Source organism: Ursus americanus, chromosome 26 (genome assembly GCF_024610735.1).
Source record: "Ursus americanus isolate L20-20 chromosome 26, mUrsAme1.1.p, whole genome shotgun sequence".
In the NCBI taxonomy this organism is placed as follows: domain Eukaryota; kingdom Metazoa; phylum Chordata; class Mammalia; order Carnivora; family Ursidae; genus Ursus; species Ursus americanus.
In genome coordinates, this window is record NC_142152.1 from 19,908,850 (window position 1) to 19,933,483 (window position 24,634).

At 54.3% G+C, this 24,634-nt stretch overlaps 1 protein-coding gene across 2 annotated transcripts; it reads right to left on the reverse strand.

The window, feature by feature from the left end:
- Positions 1-951: 951 nt before the first annotated feature.
- On the reverse strand, positions 952-15,904 carry RPS6KL1 (ribosomal protein S6 kinase like 1). Of its 2 annotated transcripts, XM_087856134.1 has the most exons (12): positions 15,760-15,904; positions 14,206-14,493; positions 12,862-12,986; positions 11,958-12,050; positions 6,432-6,479; positions 5,909-6,041; positions 4,613-5,221; positions 4,112-4,201; positions 3,862-3,944; positions 2,639-2,734; positions 2,258-2,364; positions 952-1,622 (listed from the first exon to the last, which is right to left on the reverse strand). In XM_087856134.1, the coding sequence occupies exons 1-12, from the start codon at positions 15,902-15,904 to the stop codon at positions 1,430-1,432; spliced, it is 2,010 nt and encodes a 669-aa protein (XP_087712260.1). In that variant the 3' UTR covers positions 952-1,429. The 2 variants fall into 2 exon arrangements, with proteins under 2 accessions (XP_087712260.1, XP_045663762.2); XM_045807806.2 differs by having other exon boundaries at positions 1,491-2,364.
- Between the last annotated feature and the right edge of the window lie 8,730 nt (positions 15,905-24,634).

Sequence of the window (24,634 nt, forward strand, 5' to 3'; positions counted from 1 at the left end):
ACAGATGTGAGCGTTTTTGTGGGGGCTTGCAGCATTTCCGGGATGGGTTGAGGAGGTGGGCGCAACTTAGACAATGCCGCATTTTGGCCTTGACTGCCACGTGTATACAGGGTGCTTGAGGTCAGAGCACAGAGGAGGGTAGGTAGCCCCTGGGAGCAGTGGTCCGGGAGGGCAAGCAGATAGGGCTGGGAGCTAACCTAGGTTGACTGCAGGTGACAGGCATATGGCATCTGAGCTTAAACACCGTCCCCACCTGCTGGGCCTGCAGTGATGTCATGTCTAGGTGAAGGTCTGTCACGGGAACGAAGTGGCTCCAGAGGCAGAACTAGAGTTAATAGGTGGGGGAAAATAGGGGTTCAACAAAAGGCAGAACTTAAGAATTAATCTGTCCTGGGCTCGGTGCTAGAAGCTTTCTAGTAAACCCACAAAGGAGGTGGTATTAGCCCCATTTTGTCAAAACAAGGTAGACTATAAGCCCTATAAGGGCTGGGACACCAGTGTTCAGAACTCAGGGCCCAGCCAAGTATCAGGTGTGCAAGTGTTTGTTGCACGAATGAGGCCCAGAAGTTCCAGAAGCAGCTCACACTTCCCGTGGCAGTGGTTGGAAGCAGTCCAGCCTGACTTAGCGTAGCCGCAGAACAGACTTGTGGACAGGCTCCACCAGGCCTTAGCATAATTGTGTTTAATGGGAGCCACCATCCATGTCCGGGGTCACTGGGTCCTGCCCCCCCCCTTCCCATGGATTCCAGGGCTCCCTACCTGCCATCCCTTCCTCTCCGCTTAAAGCTGCTCTGCGGGCACAGGTTGGCATGCCCTTCACCACCAGCCCTGCTTCCTACCTTCTAGTGGACTCCAAGCTCACTCTTGACGATCATGGAGCATATCCGGGGGAGCCTTCCAATCTCTCCCTTCTGGCAGGGCTGCTCTGGTTACATTCAGGAGGCAAGGACACCATAGGCAATGGCAGGCTTTATTGGGGGCCGTGGGATGGGGGGTATGGGGAAGCCCCAGGGAAAGCACACATACGCTGTGTTTCCCCCTGTGTGCCCTCTGCAGGAGTGGTCCCTAGCATCGGCCCTTCACAGCCAGACTGGAGAGGTGTCAGAGGCACCCCCTGGTGGTGTTGGAGATACACTGGAAGGAAGGTGTTGGGGGCAGAGGTCTGGTGGAAATTTCCTTCTTAGGCACCACACCCAAGACAGGGTGAGCCCTGAGGGGAATCAGAGGGCCCCCAAACCTGGGGAGGGGGTTTTTCTTTGGGGTAACTACTTACCCCAGCTCTTGAGGGACCAGAAACATTTTGCTTCCGGCTAAAAGCTTAGGTAATCATTCCATGTGTTTTGTGAAGTCACAGTGGGTGGTGAATTGAATGGACCCTCAAGACAAAAATGTAAAATGGTAAATAGGACAAATGCCTGAGAAGGGAATCCTAATGGGTACAAAGTGGGATAGTGGCTCCAGCGTTGAGGCCCAGGGGGTAGGCTCCCCTTTCCATACTAGTGGGAGGGGGGAGGGAGCTCTTTATTCTATTTTCAAAATGACTCTGAGTGGCAGACTGCATTCCTCTCTCTCCCCTTTTCTTATCCGTATTTCCCTCTTGTGCCTGCCTTTTGTTCTCCAATCTGAAATCACAAGATAGGGGGCATGGTCAGGGTGGGGAGTGGGTCATCCCGTCCCTCCCCTTGCCTCCTGCCCACTACAGACTTCTCCCTGCGGCCCCAGCCTCCCACCCCGTGCAGGAACAGCCTGGGAGGGAAGAGGCCCACTAGTTGCTCGGCTTAGATGAGCAGGCAGGGCAGCCCTGGTTTGGGTCCGCTGAGCCAATGGACCCGTATCCTGAGAGGAGTCTCCGGAGGTGTCCCAAGTGGAGCACGTGGCACCAGTGAGTCACGAAACCTTGCCTTCCGCTCTGCAGGCGGTCAGCAGCTGAGAGCTGGTGCCCTGGAAGGCACCCGGTAGTGCGGTCCGTACACAGATCTGCTGATGGATGGCTGGAGGGTGGATGGGTGGAGGGGTCCGAGCTGCCCGGCTGGGTGAGATCTCCCTGTACCTCCCCCTCAGCAGTGACCAGAAAGGGGGGACGCCCAGGCCCTTCGGGGCAGTGGCGATGGTTACGATGGTGCCCGGAGTGGCACAGAGCAGGAAGGCCGGCTGCCCTGCTGCCTTCGCCCGAGCTCACTGCTTAGACGGGCAGGCAGAGGGGAGAGAAGATCACACTAGTCCAGCCGCTTCCATGTCCCAGTCTGCCCCCTCTTACCCCACGAGTTTGCTCCACTGGGTGGTACTGAAAAAGGGGTGGGCCTTGAGCTTGCTGACGCCACCTCCGCCAGCACCCAAGCGCTGGGCGGGATCGAACTGCAGCAGCTGTGGGGGAAAAAAGCCCAGTGGGCTTGGCAAGCCTTCCCAGACCCTTCGCCGAGGCCTGGGCTGACCTGGGGGGCGGGGGTCCCACGGAACTCCCAGTGGTACCTGGGGTACACGTGTTTGGCCCCCAGCGTCTACAGATTTGTTGTCCTCCTGACCCTCCTGCACCCTCCTCAGACGTCCAGCCTGTGGGGCTGTCGTTCTCGCTGGGGCTGTGCCCTCAGCACCCACCCTGGGGCCCAGCAGCTGCCGCCTCTAGGCCAGTCCTACTCACCTCGGTTAGCAGGGAGGCCGCTGGGCGACTGAGCCACTCGGGCAGCTGGAGCTGGGTGTGGGGCTGGATTCCTGAGGGGTGGCTCTGCGACAGTGCCTGGGAAGACAGGGATGGGGGCAACCCCACGCTCTCGTGGAAGCCAGGATTTACTTCCCCGTGTCACGTCCGGGGGAATGACGACGGCTGTCGTTTGCTTTGGAGCTACTAAACGCCAGGTGGTGGAAGATGCCTCACCTCCCTTATCCATAATTTCCACAACAACCCTCAAACTAAGTTCTAGTATCTTCATTTTAAAGTCAAAAAGCAGGCTCAGGGCAGTAAAGGGACGTAGGCCTAGTTCAGGGTTTGAACCCAGGTCCCTCTGGCTCCAAGCCTGCCAGAAGCATCGATCTTGGGTTGCATTCAGGGCAGGCACTCGGTCAGGAACGGCAGTGGAACTTGTCTCCTTACAGAAAGCAAATCTCCACAGCAGGCCGTGGTCGGCCACTGGCAGGGCCAAGGCCAGGTGCACTCTGCGCTCCAGAACCCTGCGGCACTGGAGCAGGGAGAGGACTTCCGGGGACCAGGCAGGGCTGCAAGGTGCAACCAGGAGGAAGGCCAGGAGCCCTGGGCTGGAGAAGTGGGGGAGGCTAACAGGAGAGAACCCCACTCTTGGGGCTGTCAGAGGCTGTCTAGCAAGAGGGCGCCAGGACAGATGTCAGAAGACGCTTCATCCGCTCCTGTCCTTTCCCGCTCAACCGTAGTCTGGGATTTCCCTTGCTGCCTGGCCTCACCAGCTCGTGTGACGCTGAGCTCGTGGAGGAGCCCAGAGGGCAGAGGCTGCTGTCCTTCAGCCAAAATCTGGAGCTTACAGCCCAGACGGGCATGGGTAGGGGGAATAAGCAGTGGGGAGAAGCTGGGGGGATGATTCAGTGGCCTTCCAGGGAGAAGGGTTGTGTCAAATTCCACCCTCCCTCCAGACCACCCAGGTATTCTCCTCTGGAAACCTTAACTAGCCCAGCTCGACTCTCATTTACCGAAGTTGACGACAGTCTCACTAGTGATAGCCGCTTGTGGGGCGGGGTGCTCAGTGTGTCCGTGACCTGGGTGGGGGCAGCCGCGGGGGAGGGAACAAGCCAGTCTTGGAGAGCGAGGTAGCCTCAGCCCCGACCCTGGCTGGTTGGACCACGCCGAGCCCATCCTGCGCTCCCCACCAGGGCTCCATGCCCTGCACAGCTACTCACCGTTCCAGTCAGCAATTCATACAGCAGCGACCCAAAGCTCCACCAGTCACAGGCTTCCGTCAGCTCAGAAATGCCCCCCACCTCTGTAGGAATAAGAACATACTCGTCCCAGCCTCACCCAAGAGGGCTGGTCTCCACTCTGCCCCTCCTACCCGGACACGGCCCCCTCCCTCCGTCATCCACAGCCCCACGGCTCAACCCACAGAGGCACCCAAGATCTCGGGCCCCCCCGCCCCTCCTCCCTTCTTGCCTGGGGCACTGTAGAGATTGTCCAAGGCCTCCCTGCAGTAGTGGGGCTCCACCTCGGACCACTGGCCAAAATACGTGAGCCGGATGTGACCTTCTCAGCCAGTGTGTGTAGGGAGGAAAAAGGGTGGACAAAAATTGTGGTTAGTGGTCATAGAGCAGGTGGCTCGGCAGGGGGGATTCCGGGGCGTCCCCCAGCAGGCACGAAGCAGGAGCCAGTGGCCACACTGGGCAGAGCCTCCCTGGGGCCTGGTCCCCGAAGGCCCAGAGACAACCAGGCATTCTAGGAGCTGCCGCCCTGGACTCAGGCTCAACTTCAGCCAACCAGACTCGGCAGAGCCCCTTGTGAAGAGGCCAGGGGGAGGCAGGGGAAGCAGATGACCTCAGAGGGCCCCTGGACGTTGGGGACCTCTCCTCTGTCTGGAGGTTTTGGGGGCCCCATGTGAGAGGTGAGGTGGGGTGAGGGCAGCCTAATCCCCTCCCCACCCCGGGCCCAGGCGCCTACCTGCCTGGTCCAAGAGCAGGTTCCGGGGGTTGAGGTCTCGGCACAGCACCCCCTGCTGGTGCAGCGCCTCCAGGGCCAGCAGGGTCTCGGCCGCCCACTGCTTCACCTGCTCTTCCTCCACCCTCCAGGCGCCGCGGCCAGAGCTCGGGCGCGCCCTCTCGGCTAAGGGGCGGCTGGGACTCTTGCCTCGGCCACAGGCCCCCAACACCCGGACCGCCCCCTGATGAACCCAGGGGAGCCCCCAAGACGGCCTCCCATCTGAGCTCTGGCCAGGCCGCCGCTTGGCTTGGAGGTACAAGCGGCCACCCGGGGCCTTTGGTAGGTCCGAGGGGCGGGAAGTATGGGTCCTGGCAGAGGGGTCACCTTCAGCCTCTCTCTGGAAAGTGATGGGTGGGGCCTCCCTGGCTGGGGGAAGGCCCCGGGAAGTCCGTGGAGGCTCCTGAAGGATTCTGTCCTGCAGGCGGGTGGGTCCCATAGAGAGCAGTGCTGGGGTCTGGAGGCCGAGGGGTGAGTTGAGCGGAGCCTTCATCCTCTCTGGGCTGGAGCCGGACTTGACCCCAGACTGTTGGGGCTGCTCCTGGGAGAGCAGGTGGGACCAGAGCGTGCCTCCTGGGCCGTGCAGAGGGGCAGGGGAGGAGAAGAGCGTGGACACCAGGTCCCCTACTCCTGCCTCCCCTCCGCACAGCATGGCCCCTCTGTCTTCCACATGTTCCCTGTGCCCCTCCCTCCTCAGCCCGGAATGCCCTCTGGGCGGTAGGTTCTCCCCTGCTCAATATATTGTAATTTTTTACTCTTTAGGGAGAACAGTATTATGAAATTTAAGCAAGTAAAATAAAAGGCGGCCGGACCTGGACCTGCAGTGACTCAATGTCATTACCCAAGGATGCGTCCCTCATTTAAAAAAAAATCACTAGGGTGATCGATAAATATCTGCTCCACGGCCCCACTGCTGTCCTCACAGCCTCAGGTGCCACCATCCCATGTGGCCACAGACTAGAAAAATGAAAAGAGCCCAAGCTGGAGGAAATGGCGAGAAAGGGGACATGTGCCTCAATGCCCTCTCACGGTCCGAGACGTGAACCTTCTTCTCAAGACGTCCCCTGCCTCCCCCCCCCACCCCGCCCCGAGCACCACCCAGAGGCCCGGCCCCAGCCCGATCCTGCCATCCTCCCCCCCAGAAAACCTGGGTCCCCCACTCAGTGCTGCACGTCTAATGCAAGTTACCCCCTCCTCGTGCTTGGCATAAGAGGACATGCCAAGGACCTGAGGAGCTGACGGGGTCCCCGAGGTCCCCACCTTGCACGTGCTCCAGCTGCAGGAAGATGGAGTCCTCGCTCACAAAGTAGCGAAGCAGCTTGGTCATGTAGGGGACGCCGCGCGGGATGATGGTCAGCCGCTCCCGGTTCGCTGTATGACACCTGGACAGGCTCTGGGGAGAGGGCAGGCAGGTCAGCGGGGCTCAGAGCAGACGGTGCCCTGCGGGGGGACGGCCTAGCCTGGCGTTAGGGGAAACAGATGCTGGGGGACAGAAGCCACCCCGAGGAACAACTGCCTCCCCCCAGTTCCTGACCTGACCCTCACCCCTACTCCCACCATGGAACCCAGGCCCTCCACCCTGCAAACAAGGATGAGGCAGTATGTGTGTCTGGGAGGCGGGGGACGTGCTCGGGGACAGAACAAGCAGCTTTTGGATTTGGAGGGAGCCTGGTCCTCAGATATGGGCTCTGGGTGGGAGGGTCCCCAGAGGGCAGGGGTTTCCAAGAGCGGTGAGAAAGGCCCAGGGGGAATGCCGAATAGCGGGGAACTAAGTGGCACCTGCCTTTACCACGAAGGTCCTTCCGGTCGCCGGGTCCTGGACCAGCTGCACCTGCCAAGGACCAAGAGGCACCAGTCAAGGCACAGGCTAGTTTCTGGGGCTCCACGGCCCAAGCCCCAGCCCCCAGTTCCCTCACTCCAGGGCAAGGAGGAGGGCAGGCTGGAGCGGTGCAGAGTGTGTCGCTGGGCCCCCACCGAGTTGACATCAGTCCTGTCCTGCTCACCCACTTCCGTGTGACCTGAAGGATTAGCTCTGGTGCCAGCCCTCAGGTCAGCTGCTCTGTCTCCTGTGCTCTCTGGGCTCACCCTGAGGGGGCCCTATCACAGCGTCTAGTTTCCTGTCTCCCCACCGGGCTGTGAGCAATGGGAGGGAGTGACCACCCTGCCAGCTCCGTAATCCCAGAGTCCCGCACAGAGCAGGGATGGCGGAGTCCCTTCATACATGTGTGGTCCGGCCGCAGGGTTTGAGGGCGTCATGGCTGGGCGGGACCTCAGAGCCAGTCGCCTCTCTGATCTCTTATTTTACAGGTGAAGTGGCTGAGGCTCTGAGAGTGTGGCCCAAGGTCAGCCATGGGCCGACCGTGCCCAGGAACACAGGATTGGCATGCTCCTTTGGGTCCCTTCCCCTGCCTGCCCCTCCCCCCTTTTAAATAGTCTTTCTTTCTGGAGGCGTCTGTGGAGAGCAGCCCCCTTCTCCGTTGCTTTTGGTTCAAGGCAGCAACATGCCAATCGCTGGGTCTGGGCCTTGTTTGGAGTTGGGCCCTTGACTCATCTCTGTGGCGGGCAGGGGTGGACCCCAGCCACAGGAGAGAGCAGAGCGTGTTGGGGCGGGAAGGCAGAAGATTTGGCCAAGTGAGGGGCCTATGCGGGCAAGACCAGCACCCTGAGGTGACTCGGCTGTCTGCCCACCCTGCAGACACTCCCCTTGGTGGCAGGTGGGCACCTCCCACTGAGGCCAGGCCACTGGGCAGTCACAAAGGCCGCATCCCAAGATTGGGGTGAGAAAGGGGCACTGGGTTTAAATCTTGGGCAAGTGAACGGATTTTCTCATCTACCAAACAGGAATTACAAATGCCCACCTTCCCTCATCACTGGTTTGTTGACGCCATAAATAGGCCCTTTGTGGGCACTTCGGTGGCTCAGGTTGTGATCTCAGGGTCCTGGGATCGAGCCCCATATCGGGCTCCTGGCTCAGCAGGGAGCCTGCTTCTCCCTCTCCCTCTGCCTGCCGCTCCCCCCGTTTGTGCTCTCTCTGTGTCAAAGAAATAAGTAAAATCTTTTAAAAAAAAAAAAGGCCCTTTATTTCTATAAAGGCCAGGAGAACGCCAGTTACCCTTTTGCCACATCGCACTGCCTCTCTGAACCTTGCTCAGCTGCAAAATGGGGTCGCAGCAGTACCTCCCTTAGGTCAGCAGGACTCTCTTCCAGCAGACAAGTCTAACGGCGGCCTGCACCTGCCACGTCACATGCCCTCCCTCAATAATCTGTAGTGACTGTTCCTAACATTGTTGTAGGGAAGCCCCATGCTGGCTACAGAGCACTTACTCTGCGCTACATGCTTTATGTAGATTATTTAATTTTAGCCCCAGAGCCCTACCAGGTGAGTATGATTAGTGACCCATTTTATTGATGAAGAAGTTGAGGTTCAGAGAGGTAGGTTACCTATAGTCACTGCTAAAAAGCAGTAGAGGCAGGATTTGAATCCAGGCAGGGCTGATCCCAGAGTCCTGGAGACCTGCAAGGAGGGCACAGCCAGGTGACCATGGCACCTGCCCTCCCCTCTGAGCCTCAGCTCCCCCGTCAGTGCCCTTCCCGAGGCAGCAGTGACGCATGCCTTCTGACCGCCAGAGGTCTCTCCTCCGAAAGCCAGAGACGGAACCCAGTCCGGTCCCAGCAACTTGACCAAATTTGTGCAATGCTTGAAAAAGCAAGAAAGAAAACTCTGGGGTCATTTAGGAGAATCGAGTTTCCCACAAATACTGACACCCTGGATAATTCCCCACTGTCCCTTGCCAAGTGGAATTCCCTACCACCTTGTCCTGGCTAAGGTCCTCTCAGAGACAGTCCAAAAAACCAGCAGGGAAGGCTGGGGAAGCCAGATACAAAACCTGATCAGTACGCTGGAACAAGTGTGTTTAAGTATATATACACACACACACATATGACATACACATATTTAATGCACGCACACGCGTGCACACACCCCATCTATCGAGAAAGAATGAGACCAAAACATTAATAGCAATTATCTTGGAGCTAGTAGGATGGTGGGGAATGTATATATAGTTTCAAATTCCTTTCTCTTTTATATCTCAAGCTCAGAGGGGGTATTTTCCCCTTAAAGCAAGCAAGCAAAACAATCCCCTTCCTCTTTTGCTCAGTGCTACGGGGGACAGAGCACTAGTCATTTGACCTTAGGAACCTCCGTTTCATTTTCTGTAAGACCATTATTAAAATGCAGCACCGTCCAGGGCGCCAGGGTGGGTCAGTCGCTTGACTGTCCGACTCTTGATTTCAGCTCAGGTCATGAGCTCAGGGTCGGGAGATGGAGTCCTGCATCAGGCTCTGTGCTCAGCTTGGAGTCTGCTTGGGTCCCTCGCCCCACCCCTGCGCGCACACTTGCTCTCTCTCAAATAAATAAATACCTTAAAATAATAAAATGCAGCACTGTCCAATAGAACATGAAAGAAATATATGTCTGCACTGTCCAATACAGAAGCCATTAACCATATGAAAGGCTATCAAGCCCTTGAAACGTGGTTGGTGTGAATGAGAAGCAGAATATTTAACTAATTGTAACTCCAGTAGTCTTAGGTGGCTAATGACAGGGGATGGGCTGCCCAGTCTAGTGCTTTTTTTCCCCAGGGCAACTGAGAGGGTTTAATGCAACAGTTTTGCAAATGAGAATGTGCCTTACGTCAGGTGACTGTTGCCATTTGGAAGGTGGGAGGCGTTCTGGGTGCCCCCTTTTTTGCCTTTTTATAAAGGGTTTGTTTTTTTTTTAAAGATACCCCCTGAGATCCTGGGACATGCAACAATGAAAGCTTCAGTGAAACACATTAACCCTTTCTTTAAAAATGCCCGAAGTATCAAAATCCCAGGAGGACTCTCTCATGGCGCAAGCCAAGTCCAAAAGTTCCAAACAGATTCTCCAACTCCAAGGCCCACAGGGGCCTGGGATGGGAACCAAAGGGGCAGGGCAGGGACAAGAGCAAACCAGAGGACTGGTGTCCCATTAAAACCGGCACCCCCCCGCCCCCGACTCCTTGCTGCCACGCGAGAATGGGAGCCAGCATTCCCAGATCTTCCAATTTTGCAGAAGCAGGAAATCTGGACTTCTGTATCAAACCTGCCAATTTTCAAATGTTGGTAAGTAACGATAATTTTAAAAAACACCCCTGTGTCTGGGCCAAAAAAACAAGAAGTGACTTGGATGGCTTTCTTTTTCTTCCCCATCCCTGGCTCCTACATGACGCTCAGCAAACATGTGGTGATAGCTCTCAGGCCCCCCATGCTCCCTGAGAACAAACCCCTGGGTATTCTAGCCAGAGACCCATCTAGTCCCTGAGCCCCCTACCTCACAGCTCCCGGCAACCCCCTCCCCCTGCCAGCACCTCCTTAGCCCCTAGGCATCCCTCTCCCAGCCCAGTTCACCTCCCAGCTGGGCATCTCCCGGGGCACTCCAGGCTTCCAGAGCAGGCCCTTGGCCCTGGCCCGGCCCTGAGGGCTGCTGGCCCGAGCTGCCCTTCCCTTCCGCCAGGATCTGCCTGGGCAGGGCTGTGGAATGGGGCTCCTGGATAGCATATTCAGGCCTGGCTGCAGGGACCTGGGCCCAGGGGCCCTAACATCTCTCCTAATTTGGGGAAGATGGTGTTCCCGACTTGGAAATGACACAGGAAAGGGAAGCAGGATCTCCGAAGGGAGTGGAGTAGGTAAGCTGGGTGCCCAAGAAAGGGTAAAAAAGGAAAGAGAGACAATCTCAAAACAGAAGGGTTGGGCTTGGCCTTAATTTGTGCTTTCCACACGCACAGGCCTTAGAATACTGGATGTGGAAAATGCTTTGCATACGCGTGTCCTGGGGTCAAACAAATTCGGGAAATTCTATCACAGACCTCCTTCTCGGAAATTCATGGTATACATTTGCATCCCCAAAGCTCTGCAAATGCCTATAATCAAAAAAACAAAGTCGTATCACTTTAACTCCCTGTAACCCACACTGCTGGACCTGGAACCCCTCTCTCCACACCACCTATCCTTCAGCGGGATCCCACTCGAGGGAAAGGTGGTGGCAGTCACCGCCCGGCCGGTCTGTGGGAGCCGCTGTGCTTGGCTGGGGCCACACAGACGAGCGCAGTTGGAGGGAAGGCAGATGGAAGCTGGCCTGGCCTTGGCTGACAGACTGGGGCCTGTTCCAGGGACCTGGGGAAGCAGCTGGAGCACGGCTGGGGGACGGGAAGCCTGCACGCCTCCCGCCCGCCCTTGTCACTAGCATTCAGAGCCATCAAACACGTATCAAATGTTTCAGCGTGTGCCAGGCCTTTCCCAAAAATTGTTTCATTTTAGTTCCCACATGCCCCCTTGCGGGGGAGGATTCTTACCCCGCTTACAGATGAAGAAACCGACGGGGAGGTGAAGGGGTTTGCCGTGGCCGCACGGTGCCTGCAGCAGGCGTCCTCTGCGGGCTCCCAGGCCCGGCAAAATCCCCCCAGGAGTGTTTAAATTACAGATGCCTCGGCTCAACCCTGGAAACTCTGACTCAACAGGCCTGGGGTGGGGCCCAGGCCTCACTTTTTAGGAAGCTCCCCAGGTGATTCCGATGAACAGCCAGTTTGAGAAAGAACCGCACTGGGAACTACTCAGGTGCGGCCTGGGTTGGGGCAGAGGGCAGCCGAATGCTGGCCCAGATCTCATTTGACCCAACTGTCTGTCCTTCCGTCTCCCCCACTCTGATGAGCGTCCCACGTGCAGGTCGCCATGGCCGCTCCTAGCTCCCTGCCTGCCCCACATGAAGGGAAAGGGGCTCAGACGGGGTCAGGATGAGGGTGGGGGTGCCAAGGCCCCCTCTGGGGGCTGGGACCCTCTGCAGGACAGGCTTCTGGAGAGCAGTGCACATTCCCACCACAGGGACTCCTCAGCGATACTTGGTGGGGAGACTCTGGCCGCAGCCCTGGGGCGCATAGGGAGTGTGGGTGGGGGCCTGTGGGAAGCGGAAGGGGGAGAGAGCAGGGCAGTGTGTGCTGGCCGGGCGCCCTGGGCACTGCTTCTCCGGCTTCTGTCTTGAATCTCGGAGGGAGGGGCTGTCTGCCTGAGCTGCGGGAAAGGGACTATTTGCCTCTTCTGTTCCCTTCTTCCTCTCCAGGAGCTGACTGATATGTGCTGGGGTGAGAGAAGGGTGGGGAGCCACCGGACACAGCTGCTCTCCTCCCCTGGGACCCGCTGACCCCTTTCCAGCCCCTTCTCCCCACCCACCATCCCCATCTGCCTGCACCATCTCCTTTGGCAGGAAAACCATGGCCGTCAGCTCACTCACCTTCTCAATGACCCCAACCACCCTGCAGCCCCTCAGCTGCTCCAGGGCAGAGCTCAGCGCGCGGATGGGCCGGAGCCTCAGGCTGCTGAAACCCTGCAGAGGTGGGAGACAGACCCCACAGACTCAGGGCCCAGCTGTCCTCCAGCTGCCAAGACAGCAGGGGGCACCAGGGGCAGAACTGGGGTCCACGGAGCCCGCACCTCACAGGGAGCAGAGAAGCTGGCCCTGACTGGCACCCTGACTGCCCTCTACACTCCGCCCCCCGCCCGCCCTCCTCCCAGGCGCAGGGAATCAGACCTCCCCAGTCTTGAAAGCCCCACCCATACGAGGCAGGTGCTCCCAGAGGTGGGGAGCGAACCCGGGCACATGGGGGTCTCAGGGAACATGCGCGGAAGACCCAGGCACGTGGCCCAGGCCCCTGCTTCGGGGAGAAGCAGCCTCACAAGATGCGGGAGAGAAAATACATTCCCAACACTGTGGCGTATTTATCGAAAAACTCCGACTAGACGTGGACCCACGCGGTTCAAACCCATCTTGTCCAAGGGTCAGCTGTGCTCGCTGAGACCCAGTCAACCTCCCACAGATGTGGGAAACTTCGAGTGTGTGCACGTGAAGCTTGTGCAGGAGCCGTGCGTGAGTCCAGAGGTGCGTGCGTTTACCCTTGGCGGGGGTGAGACTGGCCTGGAGATGATTCACTCAGTGTGTGAAGACAAGGCACTAGCTGGGTGTGGGAGACGTTGGGAGCCAGCAGAACCGTGGGGGGACAGCCCTGTCCCTGGCACACTCCTCCACCTGCCCTGCCCCGCAGCCCAGGACAGGAGGTGACAGCCCTCCGACCCGTGGGGTGGGGGCCTCAGTTCTCTCCCCCCAGAGCCCTCAGGCCTCTGGGGCGCGGTCTCCTCACCGTGCCGGGGCTCGTGCCACCGCCCAGGGTCCTCTGCAGGTGACATGTGAAGATCTCCTCGGCCCGCCGCAGGTACTTGGTAATCTTCAGCTTCACAGCCTCGCATCGCTCCTTGTTGGGGTCAACTGTGGGGTAAGGGGGTTACCAGGACCCAGCCTGGCCCTGGAGGGCTGGGGTTCCAGCTCCCCACCCTCTGCCCTCCACAGGAGAGAGAGCCTACTTCTGAGGCTGGTCTGCAGACGGGGCCCCCACACCGGTTCCCCAGCCCTCCTCTGGGGGGAAACCAGCAGGTGGGGACGAAGAAGAAGATGGAGGGACAGGCTGGGAACCGCCGTCGCCCCCGGTCTCCTGCACTTCACAGCTGCACCCACTGGCCGCAGGCTGCCTCGCACCCCGGGAAGGAACAGAGTGGGGACTTCCCGGTCCGTTTTTGGAGGAGGAGACAGAAGCTCCCAGAGAATGCCTCTGTGCCCTCTCGGATGCCCAGCGTGAAAAGGCCGGAGAGGGGACTGGGATGGGAAGAGGAACGAATTCACTGGGCAGTTGGAAGCCCCGGCCTTGGGGGGCTCTTTGGCAGCGGGGTAAGAAGCAGGAAGCAGGGCCCGACTCCTATCCCCCACCGCCTCAGGGATCTCCACCTGGCCTCAGGGCCGGCCTCTCCCCTGGAGAGGCAATGCCCCACTCTGCCCTGAATGGGATGCTCTCTCTCTCCGGAGCACCACCTGGCCCTTCGGCTGGACAACACGCTGTCCTTCAGCGCTCAGATTAAACTTCTGACTTCTAGAAAACACCCTACGCCAGCCCAGCCTGGCTTCCCTTTCTCTCTTCTCTCCCCTCATGTCCGCCTCATTGCTCTTCCCACCTGAGAGGTAATTATCCACCATTAATCTCTTTAGTCTCCCCCCTTGTAACGCAAGCCCCCAGTGGGCAGGAGCCCCGCTCCGCTCCACGGACAGACAAGTGTACGGGGGTCAGTGCCCAGCCTGTCGAGCCCCAACTGTTCAAACCTCTCAGCTCTGTCGCTGAGAGCTACGGAAACTTAAGCAAGTAATTTAACTGCCTGGCACCTCAGTTTCGTATCTGGAAAATGGGCATAAAAATGGTTCCTACATACGACATCAACAACGCACATGGTCATCTCCATTACTGTGAGGTAGACCCTGAGACCAGTGTCTGGCATACAGGAACCGCTCACACAGGCCCCCTGTTATGACTGTCCGTCCCAGAGGCCCTGCGGGGCCAGCCTGGAGCCCTGCTCACCCGGCGCAGACGGACAGAGGACAGGGCGAGCCCCAAGCTGGCCCTTCCCCAGCGGCTCCCGCCCCCGGCTGGCCGGGTGCTCACCGTGCACGCCGCGCAGCAGCACGTCCACGCCGTTCTGGTAGTGGTTGAAGGCTGCCTCGTAGTCCTCACTGACATCGCGCTCCAGGGCCAGCCGGATCTGCGTGGCTGCATCCACCAGGTAGTCACGCTTGGTCATGTCGGGGGCCCCGGGGGCCACCAGGTTACGAATCTGCTCCAGGTACACACGGGCCTGGGACCGTGCTCGGGAACAAGGCTCAGGCTCCAGGCCGGGGCCCGGAGGGCACTCGCAGGCCACCAGGCTCATGGCTGCTGTCCTGTGGAGGTGACCTGAAATAAAGAGACGCCCTAGGGAGGCCCCAGCTGGGAACAACACCCCATCCGTACCCTGGTTTCCTCAGCTGAAAACTGGGAGACTAATACCTCCAACGGCTGGAGGGATCAGAGCTAGTGTGGGTAACATCTCTCTACAGGGCCAGACCTTTTCTAAATGGTGATAACAGAATAATAACATGCTCGGGGCTCTTCCTTTCAGTCCAAATTCAGATCAACAGGTATGTCTTGAGCACTGGAGAGAGCTGGGGATATCTGTGATCCAGAACTGCCTTCCTGAGGTCTCACAGACAAACGGGTATCTAGCACATAGTAAACATGTTGGCCACAAGCCAAGGCTGTTCCTCACACTGTTCCCTCCATCCTGCCTGTTCTCCTGGTCCTACTCCTCCTACAGGAATTTCATTTATCCTTCAGGGTTCAGCTCAATCGCACCTCCCTGAACGGGAGATTGCCCCTGCTTTATTTCATTTCCTTTGGAGCTCGAGGTCAGCACGTGAGGACCGCCTGGAGAGCCTGGCAGAGAGTTAGGCACAAGGCCTGGCCTTAAACCTGTGGGCAAATGAGATGCCCGAGTGACGGATTCTAGGTGGAGGTAAAGGAAGGAGGGCCTCCCGGCCCCAGGGAGGCAGCAGCACTACCCTGGCTCTGAGTAGGCCAGGAGGCCACATGGCCTCCAGGAACCTGATAGCAGCTGCTCCCTGAGCAGTGTGTGACACAAGTGGCCAAGGGGATAAGAGCAGTGGCTTCAGGAAAGGAAAGGGCTCTGAGGGAGGCCAGCAGAGCTGCCTCCGCCCCGGCTCAGGGGCACCTGTGTTCTCTCAGGCCCCATTGAAAAGGGCAGGGCCTGAACTCCCAAGACTAGGCCACCTCTGCCTCTGTGGAGAGAGGGAATAGACAGAACAGGATGGGGAGTGGGGCGGGAAGGGAAACCCACGTCCCCAAGCCAGCCGGGAGCTGAACCCCGGCCAGCAAGCGGCCAGGGGGTGGAGGGAAGCGGGGAGGCAAGCCGCACCCTCCTCGCTCCGCCCAGCCACCCGGGACCCGCAGCTCTGAGGCCTGTGTTGGGGGCGGGAGGTGGGGGTGCCAAGGCCGAGGGGCTGGGCTGCTCGAGTCAGGCCCCGGGCCACCCCGCGAGTCCCGGCACGCAAGGTGGGCCACCCCGCGCGGCGGGACCGAGGGCAGCGTGCTGGGGGGTGAGAGGAGGGGACGCCCTCGCCCGGAGGACCGGGGCCCGGAGGAGGAGCCGGGCAAACCCCGTACCTGCCCGAGCCGGGAGCTCGGTCCGCGCGGCCGGACCTACCCCGGCCGCCACCGCCCCTTCACTCGTGCGGGAGACCGTGCACCGCAGGTGCCGCCTTGCGTCCTCCAGCCAGGTGCGGGGTACGGCCGGCTGCCGCCTGGTCATTGGCTGCGGATGAGCTCATCCTCCGGCGTTAGAATAAACCGCCAATCAGCACCCGGCTCCGTTTCTGCCGGCTCTTAAAGCCCCAGCACCCGCAAAGCGATGCCCTGGGAGAGGCAGTGAAGGGCGGGGGGGTGTCCATAATCACCCCGGGACGCCGGACAGCCGGCTTCAGAAATCTAAGCCAACTAGGGGCGCAGGGATGGCTCAGTCGGTTGAGCTGGGACTCTTGGTTTCAGCTCCAGTCATGCTCTCAGGGTTCTATTGAGCTCTGGGAAGGCTCCAGGCTCAGCAAGGAGTCGGCTTGAGATTCTCTCTCTTCCTCTCCCTCTCCCCCTCTCTCTGCTCGCATTGGGGCACTCTCTCTAAAAATAAATAAATTAAAAAAAAATCTAGGCCGACTAGAAAACATGCATGCCACTTCTGGGACTTTTCTCATTCATTATTTCTTAGTTCATTCAACTATTTAATACTTTTGTACTGAGACACTACCATGCAGGAGGAACGAGATGCTGAGACACAGCGCTGGAGCAGACAGCCTCCGCTCACGTCTTCAGGGGGGTTACAGTCTAGGGAGGGAGCCTGGGGTTAAAGAACTAAAGAATACAGCTGGTATTTCATTCCAGTTGTCATCAGGGCTGTATCAGAGAAGCACCACAGGGCCTATGAGACTTATAACAAGGGAATGACCTGGTCTGGCAGTCAGAAGGCTTTCTGAAGAAAGTGATATCTGAACTGGGCATACAGACCTCACCCGCAGCCCAATGCTGCATTCATACTGTCCTTAGTGCACTGTCTCTCCCCTAGATACCTCAATCATACAGGTCCCCTTTCCTGAATCCCAACGCCTCCTCCTCTATCCTCACTCCCGGCCAGAGACATGCTTCCTCCTTCTCTCTTTTTTTTTTTTTTTTAAGATTTTATTTATTTGACAGAGATAGACAGCCAGTGAGAGAGGGAACACAAGCAGGGGGAGTAGGAGAGGAAGAAGCAGGCTCATAGCGGAGGAGCCTGATGTGGGGCTCAATCCCATAACGCCGGGATCACACCCTGAGCCGAAGGCAGACACCCAACGACTGCGCCACCCAGGCGCCCCCCTCCTTCTCTTGAAAACACAGGAGCTCTCTTCTGTTTGCCATCTGCCCACCAGCCAGCTCTGCACCCACATACTGCCTCCCCACCTCTTCCCACAGATGACCTGTCTGTGCCCCTCAAAGGTCAGCCTTGCACTTGGGATCAGCCCCATCCCATCACCTATTCTTCCCTCTCTGTCCTGCATCATTAATTTTTGGCTCCCACTGGACCATTCTCATCTGATACAAGCATAATGCTGATTCTCCCATTTTTAAAGCAAAACAAGAAAACAAAGCAAAACCACTCTTCGCCTCACTTCCCCCTCTACCACCCTCGGTTTGTAGCAAAGTTCCTTGAGAGGTCTATGCTCAGTCTCCAGTTTCTCTTCTCCTACTCTTTCTTGAACCTGTCCTGATGGGGCTTTCTTCTTCAACATTCCTCTGAAATTGCTCTTGGTCAGGGCACTGGGGTGGCTCAGTTGGTTAAGTGGCTGACTCTTGATTTGGGCTCAGGCCATGATCTCAGGGTCATGAGATTGAGCTCTGTGTGGCCCCAAGTGGGGCTCCATGCTGGGCATGGAGTCTGCTTAAGATTCTTTCCCCTCTGCCCCTCCTCCCACCGCTCACTCACTCTCTCTCTCAAAAAAAAAAAGGGGGGGGTCATCTGGGTGGCTCATAGGTTGAGCATCAGACTTGGTTTCAGATCAGGTCATGATCTCATGGGTTGTGGGATCAAGCCCCACATCAGGCTCCACACTCAGCGGGGAGTTGACTCGAGATTCTCTCCCTCTCCCTCTGCCCCTCCCGCTGCTAATAAATAAAATCTTTACAAAAATGAAATTGCTCTTGGTCAAGTTACCAGTGATTCTCTGGTTGCTAAACCCAATGGTCATTTCTTGGTCCTCACTTTCCTTGACCTCTCAGAAGCATCCAGCCTAGGTGATCATGCCTTTCTCTCTAGGCTTCTGGAACCACGCCCTCCTGGTTGCCTCCTGACTCACTGGCAGCCCCTTCTCAGTCTCCTTTGATGGCTCTTCTCCTCCTCTTCATCTTCTGAGTGTTACAGTGGCCCGGGGTTCAGTCCTTGATGTTTTCCTTTCTCTCCATCCTTACATTTTTTTTTTTCAGATTTTATTTGACAGAACAAGAAAGCACGAGCAGGGAGAGGGGCAGAGGAAGAGGGAGAAGCAGGCTCCCCACTAAGCAGGGAGCCCAACACAGGGGCTCGATTCCAGGACCCTGGGATCATGACCTGAGCCAAAGGCAGACGCTCAACCGACTGAGCCACCCAGGCGCCCCCCTCCTTACTGTCTCGATGAGGATTGCACCTAGTCTTATAATTTTAAACAGCATTCTTCTATATGCTGTTGGTTCTGTATATCTATTTATCTATTTACAGATATCTTCTATCTTCTGTATCTCTTAGCCTTCGCCTCTCTACCAGACTTAAGTATTTAATAGTCTAATAAAACATCTCAAATTCAACAAGTCCAGAAGTAAGGTCTTAAAACACAGCCTACAGAATTGGAGAAAACATCTGTAAATCATTAATCTGATAAGGGCCTAGCATCCAGAATATAACAAGAACTCTTACTATTCAACAATAAAATGACAATCCAATTGAAAATAGGCAAAGGATTTGAGTAAACAGTTCTTCAGAGAAGATAGACAAATGGCCATGAAGCACTTAGTCATTAGTGGAATACAAATTAAAATCACAGTGAGATGCCACTTCCCATCCACTAAGAGGCTATGATAAAAAGAAAGACAATAGCAAGTGTTGACAAGGATCTGGGGAGGTTGGAACTATGACACATCGCTGGTCAGGGGGTAAAATGGTGCGGCTGCTTTGGAAAGCAATTTGAACGTTCTTCAGAAAGAGTTACCATATGGCTGAGCAATCCACTCATGGGTCTCTCTATACTCAAGAAAACTAAACACATATGCTCACATGAAAACTTACACATGAATGTTTAGAGTGGCATCATTCTTAATCGTCAAAAAGTGGAAATAATCCAAACATCCATCAACCAATGACTAGATAAATAAAATATGGCATATCCATGTAACGGAGTATTATCTGGCCATAAAAATAATTAAGTACGATGGGTGGGGAAACCTTAAAAACATATGCTGAGTAAAAGAAAGCAGACACAAAAGACCCCATATTGTATGAGTCCATTTATATAAAATTTCTAGAACAGGCAAGTCCATAGGGACAGAAAATAGATTTCGGGAGAGGGGAATGGGGGAGTGGCTAAGGAATATGGATTCCTTTTCTGGTTCAACAAATGTTCTGGAAATAGTGAGATGGTTGTAACATTTGTAAGTATACTAAGAACCACCAAATTCAAATTTTTAAAAAAATTTTATTTATTTGTCAGAGAGAGACAGAACACAAGTGCTCAAGCAGGGGGAACAGAGGCAGAGGGAGAAGCAGGTTCCCCGCTGAGCAAGGAGCCCCCTGTGGGGCTTGATCCCAGGACCCTAGGATCAGGACTCAAGCCAAAGGCAGACACTTAACCAACTGAGCCACACAGGAGTCCCCCAAATTCACATTTTAAAGAAGTGAATGGTATCTGAATTATATCTCAATTTAAAAATTATCATAACGAAAAAGAAAAACACTAAATTCTTGATCTTCCCTGACCTGAAACCCCCATCTAAAGCCTCTTCCGACTCCATCCTTCCAGTGGCTCAGGCCAAAAACTTTGGAGCCATCCTGGCTTCTCCTATTTTCTCACACTCTTTATCCAATCCATTAGAATGGTATGTTTCCCACAAAATATATCCAGACTCTGAGCGCTGCTCACTACCGCCACTTCTCACCTCCACCTCCGCTGGATGACTTTAGTAGGGGCGTCTCCACCACATCCCTGATTTACTGTCGGAGAGTCCTCCTGGCTTCCTGCTGATCCTTCCAATGCACGAGTCAGGTCCTGTCCCTCTTCTGCTCCAAAGTCTGCAAGGGCTCCCATCCTTCCACTGAGAAAAACTCAGAGGCTCTACTATGACTTCCAAGGCTCTCATGGTCACCCTTCTCCATTATTTCTGCAGCTTCATCTCCTTCCAACCTCATTCACTCAACACCAAGCACTCGAGCTTTCTCGCTACTTCTAGAACAAATCTTGCAGCTCCCACCCGCAGAGGCTTTGCCTTGCAGCTACCCTCTGCCTGGAATAGTCTGCCTTTGGCCCTCTGCCTGGTAAACCGCAGCCTTGCTTCAAGTCATTGCCCTGCTGTCACTTTCTTGAGACACCCACTCTGACTACACCCTCCCAACACCCCATCTCCCTTACCCTGCCCTGCTTCTGCCGTCGTACTCAACCCCAGTGGCATGCAATATCACTTACTTACTTACTTCTCTATGTTTATTTTCTTTCCTTGCCGCCAGGGAAGAACCACAGGGGCAAGAACATTTATCTGCTGTGCTCACTGACCGACTCCAAGCTCGACCTGCATCTGGTACGTAATATTGCTCCATAAACATTTGCGGAATGAATGAATGAGCTCCAAGGGATGAGAAAAAATTAATCAGGAAAAGTGCAGGAGAATGTTCTGGGTGGAGAAATGGTGTGCACAAGTGCCTCAACAAATTAAGGGAGAAAAACGGCATTCACACATCGAACAAATGGCATAAAACCATTTCATAAAATGTAATTCGCACTCATGATAAGAACAAACTCTTTGCTTAACAACTCTAAACAAACTTACGAACCTACTTCTTCACTTGAGAAAGGGTTATCTGCCAGAAACGTAGGGCAAGCAGCATATGTAATGGCAGCTCCGTAGAAGGTTTCCCGCAGTCCAGATGTCCTTCTGGCACCTGGTAGGATCACCTTCTCTGCCCCTTTGGAAGGGGTTTGGCCGGGGGACTTGCTCTGAAAGGCTAATGGACAGAACAAGAGTGACTGTCAGGATGGAAGCTTCAAAAGCCAGGGCTTAATTCACGCTGGCCCTTCCCTCCTACCACAGCGATCATGACAGCAGTGTCCATGGAGGCACAAGGCCTCCATCAGCCTGAGTCTCTGAGAAACAACAAGGAACTCCTCCCTGCCCCGTGACTTGTGTTGGACGAGAGGTGTAAATGAGAATTTGAACGAGAAACAAAATTATTGCGTAAAGCCAAAGATTTGGAATTTTTTGTTATTATTGCAGCCTACCCTGACCCATCTGGAATGATACACCCCGTGCAGTCAGAAGTGAACCAGTGCCTCTGCTCTTCCAAAATACACTGGACGTTACAACTGATGCAACTAAAACAAGAGGTTTAAAGATGGGGAAAGAAGAGGCCAAGTTGCCATTACTTGTGATAATGTGACTATCTACCTGGAAAACCCAGAGCAACAATTGAGGGGTTCAGCACAGTGGCTGGTTATAAATCAGGAGCTTTCCCGTAGATCAGCAAGAACAATTTGAAAATGTAACAATAATGTTTAAATCCCATTCACCATAGTAACAAAAACTACAAAATACTTATGAATAAACTAATCAGAAATCTATAAGACTTTCATGGAGAAAACAATAAAATTATGTTGAAAGACACAAAAAAGACCAAATAAACGGAGAGATGTGTTGTGTTTTGTAATAGAATGGGTACCATTGTAAAGATGCCGATTCTCCCCCCCACGATTAATTTAAAATTCCAATGTCATCCCGGTCAAAATCCCAAAAGATCTCTTCATAGAGCTTGAGAGGATGCTTCTAAAATTTCTACGTTTATTCATTCACTTCACAAAAACTTATGGAGGGTTAGACTCTATTCTAGGTACTGAGGATACAGTGGTGAACAAAACAAAACAAAACACCCCTCCTTGGGGGCGCCTGGGTGGCACAGCGGTTAAGCGCCTGTCTTCGGCTCAGGGCGTGATCCTGGCATTCTGGGATGGAGCCCCACATCAGGCTCCTCCGCTATGAGCCTGCTTCTTCCTCTCCCACTCCCCCTGCTTGTGTTCCCTCTCTCGCTGGCTGTATCTCTCTGTCAAATAAATAAATAAAATCTTAAAAAAAAAAAAAAACCCTCCTTGAAGCTCTCATTCCTAAGGGAGAAAACCAATAATAAAACGTAGATGTGCAGCTGCATAAGGTCTCATGGTGATTATACACAGTGTTTATAAGTGTGCAACAGTAGCTGCTCGAGAAAGAGCAAATGGTGAGGGTTAGGAGCTCGCCTTACCAGACCAAAAGATACACATAAAGCTGCAATTTTAAAAACAGGTGAAGGGTACATTCAATAGATGATAAGAATAGAATAGAGCCCAAAACCAAACGCATGCACCTAGAGGGATTTGGCTTAGGATAAAGAAGCCATTTCAAATCAGTGGGAGAGGATGGATTCTTCATGAAAGTTATTGACACAATTAAATTAACCTGTGGGAAAAATTAATTCTTACGCGAATAAAAAATAAATCCCAGCTTAAAATTCTAGATGAAAAAGAACCAGAACAACCTCAAGTTTTTAGAAGAAAGCATCAAAGAATGTCAGCGATCTTTGGGTAGAAAGTGCCTTTTAAATATTCCTGGTGGGGAGGAATATGTAATTATACATTTTGGAGTTTGGTTTTGACCATTTGAAGTAGAAATACACATAACCTATGACCTATCAAGTTCTACTTCTAGATACTTTTTTTTTAAATTTTATTTATTTATTTGACAGAGAGAGAGACAGCGAGAGGGGGAACACAAGCAGGGGGAGTGGGAGAGGGAGAAGCAGGCTTCCTGCTGAGCAGGGAGCCCCATGTGGGGCTCGCAATCCCAGGACCCTGGGATCATGACCTGAGCCAAAGGCAGACACTCAGCTTAATGGCTGAGACACCCAGGCGCCCCTATTTATTCATTTTAGAGAGCGAGCGAGCATGCACGAGTTGGGGGAGGAGCAGAGGGGGGAGAACAGAATCTCACACAGACACCCGGCTGAGCGTGGAACCCGACACAGGGCTCGATCTCAAAACCCTGAAACCATGACCTGAGCTGAAATCGAGAGCTGGATGCTTAACTGACTGAGCCACCCAACGTGTCCCTATTATTCAGCATTTTAGAAGAATGAACCAGAATTAAGTCTATGTGTATGAACATGCAAGATCTCAAAACATATTGTTGAGTAAAAACAGTTCCTAAATGCTACCTACAATGTGATGTCTTTTATATTTATATTTGTTAAATACACACACAATACCATGCATCATCACTATATTATAGTGTATTAGAATTCTCCAGAGAAACAAAACCAATAGGATAGATAGGTAGATAGGTAGGCAGACAGATTTCTTATTATAAGAAATTGATTCATGCAATTATGGAAGCTGAGAAGACCCACGAGCTGCCATCTGCAAGCTAGAGACCTAGAAAAGTCTGGGGCATAGTTCTAGTCTGAATCTAAAGGCCTGAGAACGAGGGAATCTGATAGGATAAGTTCCAGTCCAAGTCCAAACCTTGAGAACCAGGAACACCAACGGTTTAAGTCCCAGGCCAAGGGCAGAAGATCGGTGTCCCAGCTCAATCAGGCAGGGAGCGAATTCTCCCTTCCTCCACCCATTTGTTCTATTCAGGCGTCCGGTGGATTGGATGCCGCCCACTAACACTGGGGAAGGCCATCTGCTTACTCAGTCTGCCAGTTCAAGTGCTAATCTCATCAGGAAAGACTTTCTTCCTTTCTTTCTTTCTCTCTTTCCTTTTTTAAGATTTATCTATTTATGTATTTCGGATCAAGAGCGGAGAGAGGAGGGACAGAGGGAGAAAGAGCCTCAAGCAGACTCTGTGCTGAGGGCAGAGCCCGATGCAGGGCTCCATCCCACGACCCTGAGATCATGACCCGAGCTGAAACCAAGAGTCGGATGCCCAACCAATTGCACCACCCAAGTGCCCCGACATGATTTCTCCAGAAATAATGTTTAACCAAACATCTGGGCACCCCATGACCCAGTGAAGCTGACACATAAAATTAACGATTACACATATTAATAGCTAACATCTATTCGGCATTTACCATGAGCCTGGCACTCGTCCTAATCACCTAACATAGAACGCCTTACATGAATGTTAAAACAACACTACTAAAAAAAAATTATTAGTGACTGTTATTAATGCTTACTTTACAGATGATAAGACTGAGGCCGTTTTAGTTAAGTAATTCAATAGTTCGATAAGCAGTTAAGTACTTTGCTGAAGCTTACACAGGCAGGAAGTAGGAGCCCTAGGAAGCAAACCTTGGCAGCTTGGCTCCCCTTGGCGCCGTCATCAGGGAGTGGAGGCAAGACACAGACTGGGCGAGGGAGCAGGTGGGCGTTACAATACCTTTAATGTTCTGTTTTTAAGGAACAAAGGTAATTGGTGTATTATTTGTGACATTAAGATTTAAAAAATTATATGTTAAATATATAACATGAAATTATAGAATTATTTTTCAGAATATGGTGATCAGTGCCACATGGAAGTAGACCGTGTCCATAACCTCTCATGGTGGAGTAGGACCCGGTTTGATGGGCCGGTGTGTTTGGGAGACTTTCCTGAGGAAGTGCCTTTGAGCTGAGCTGTGGCTGACATGTTTATTAGTCAGCACCGTTGGGTGTGGGAGGGGGGCAGGGATTTCCTGGCAGAGGAAATAGCATGAGCAAAGGCCCTGAGGGGCACCACAGATTCCAGGAACTAGTAAAAGGCAAGC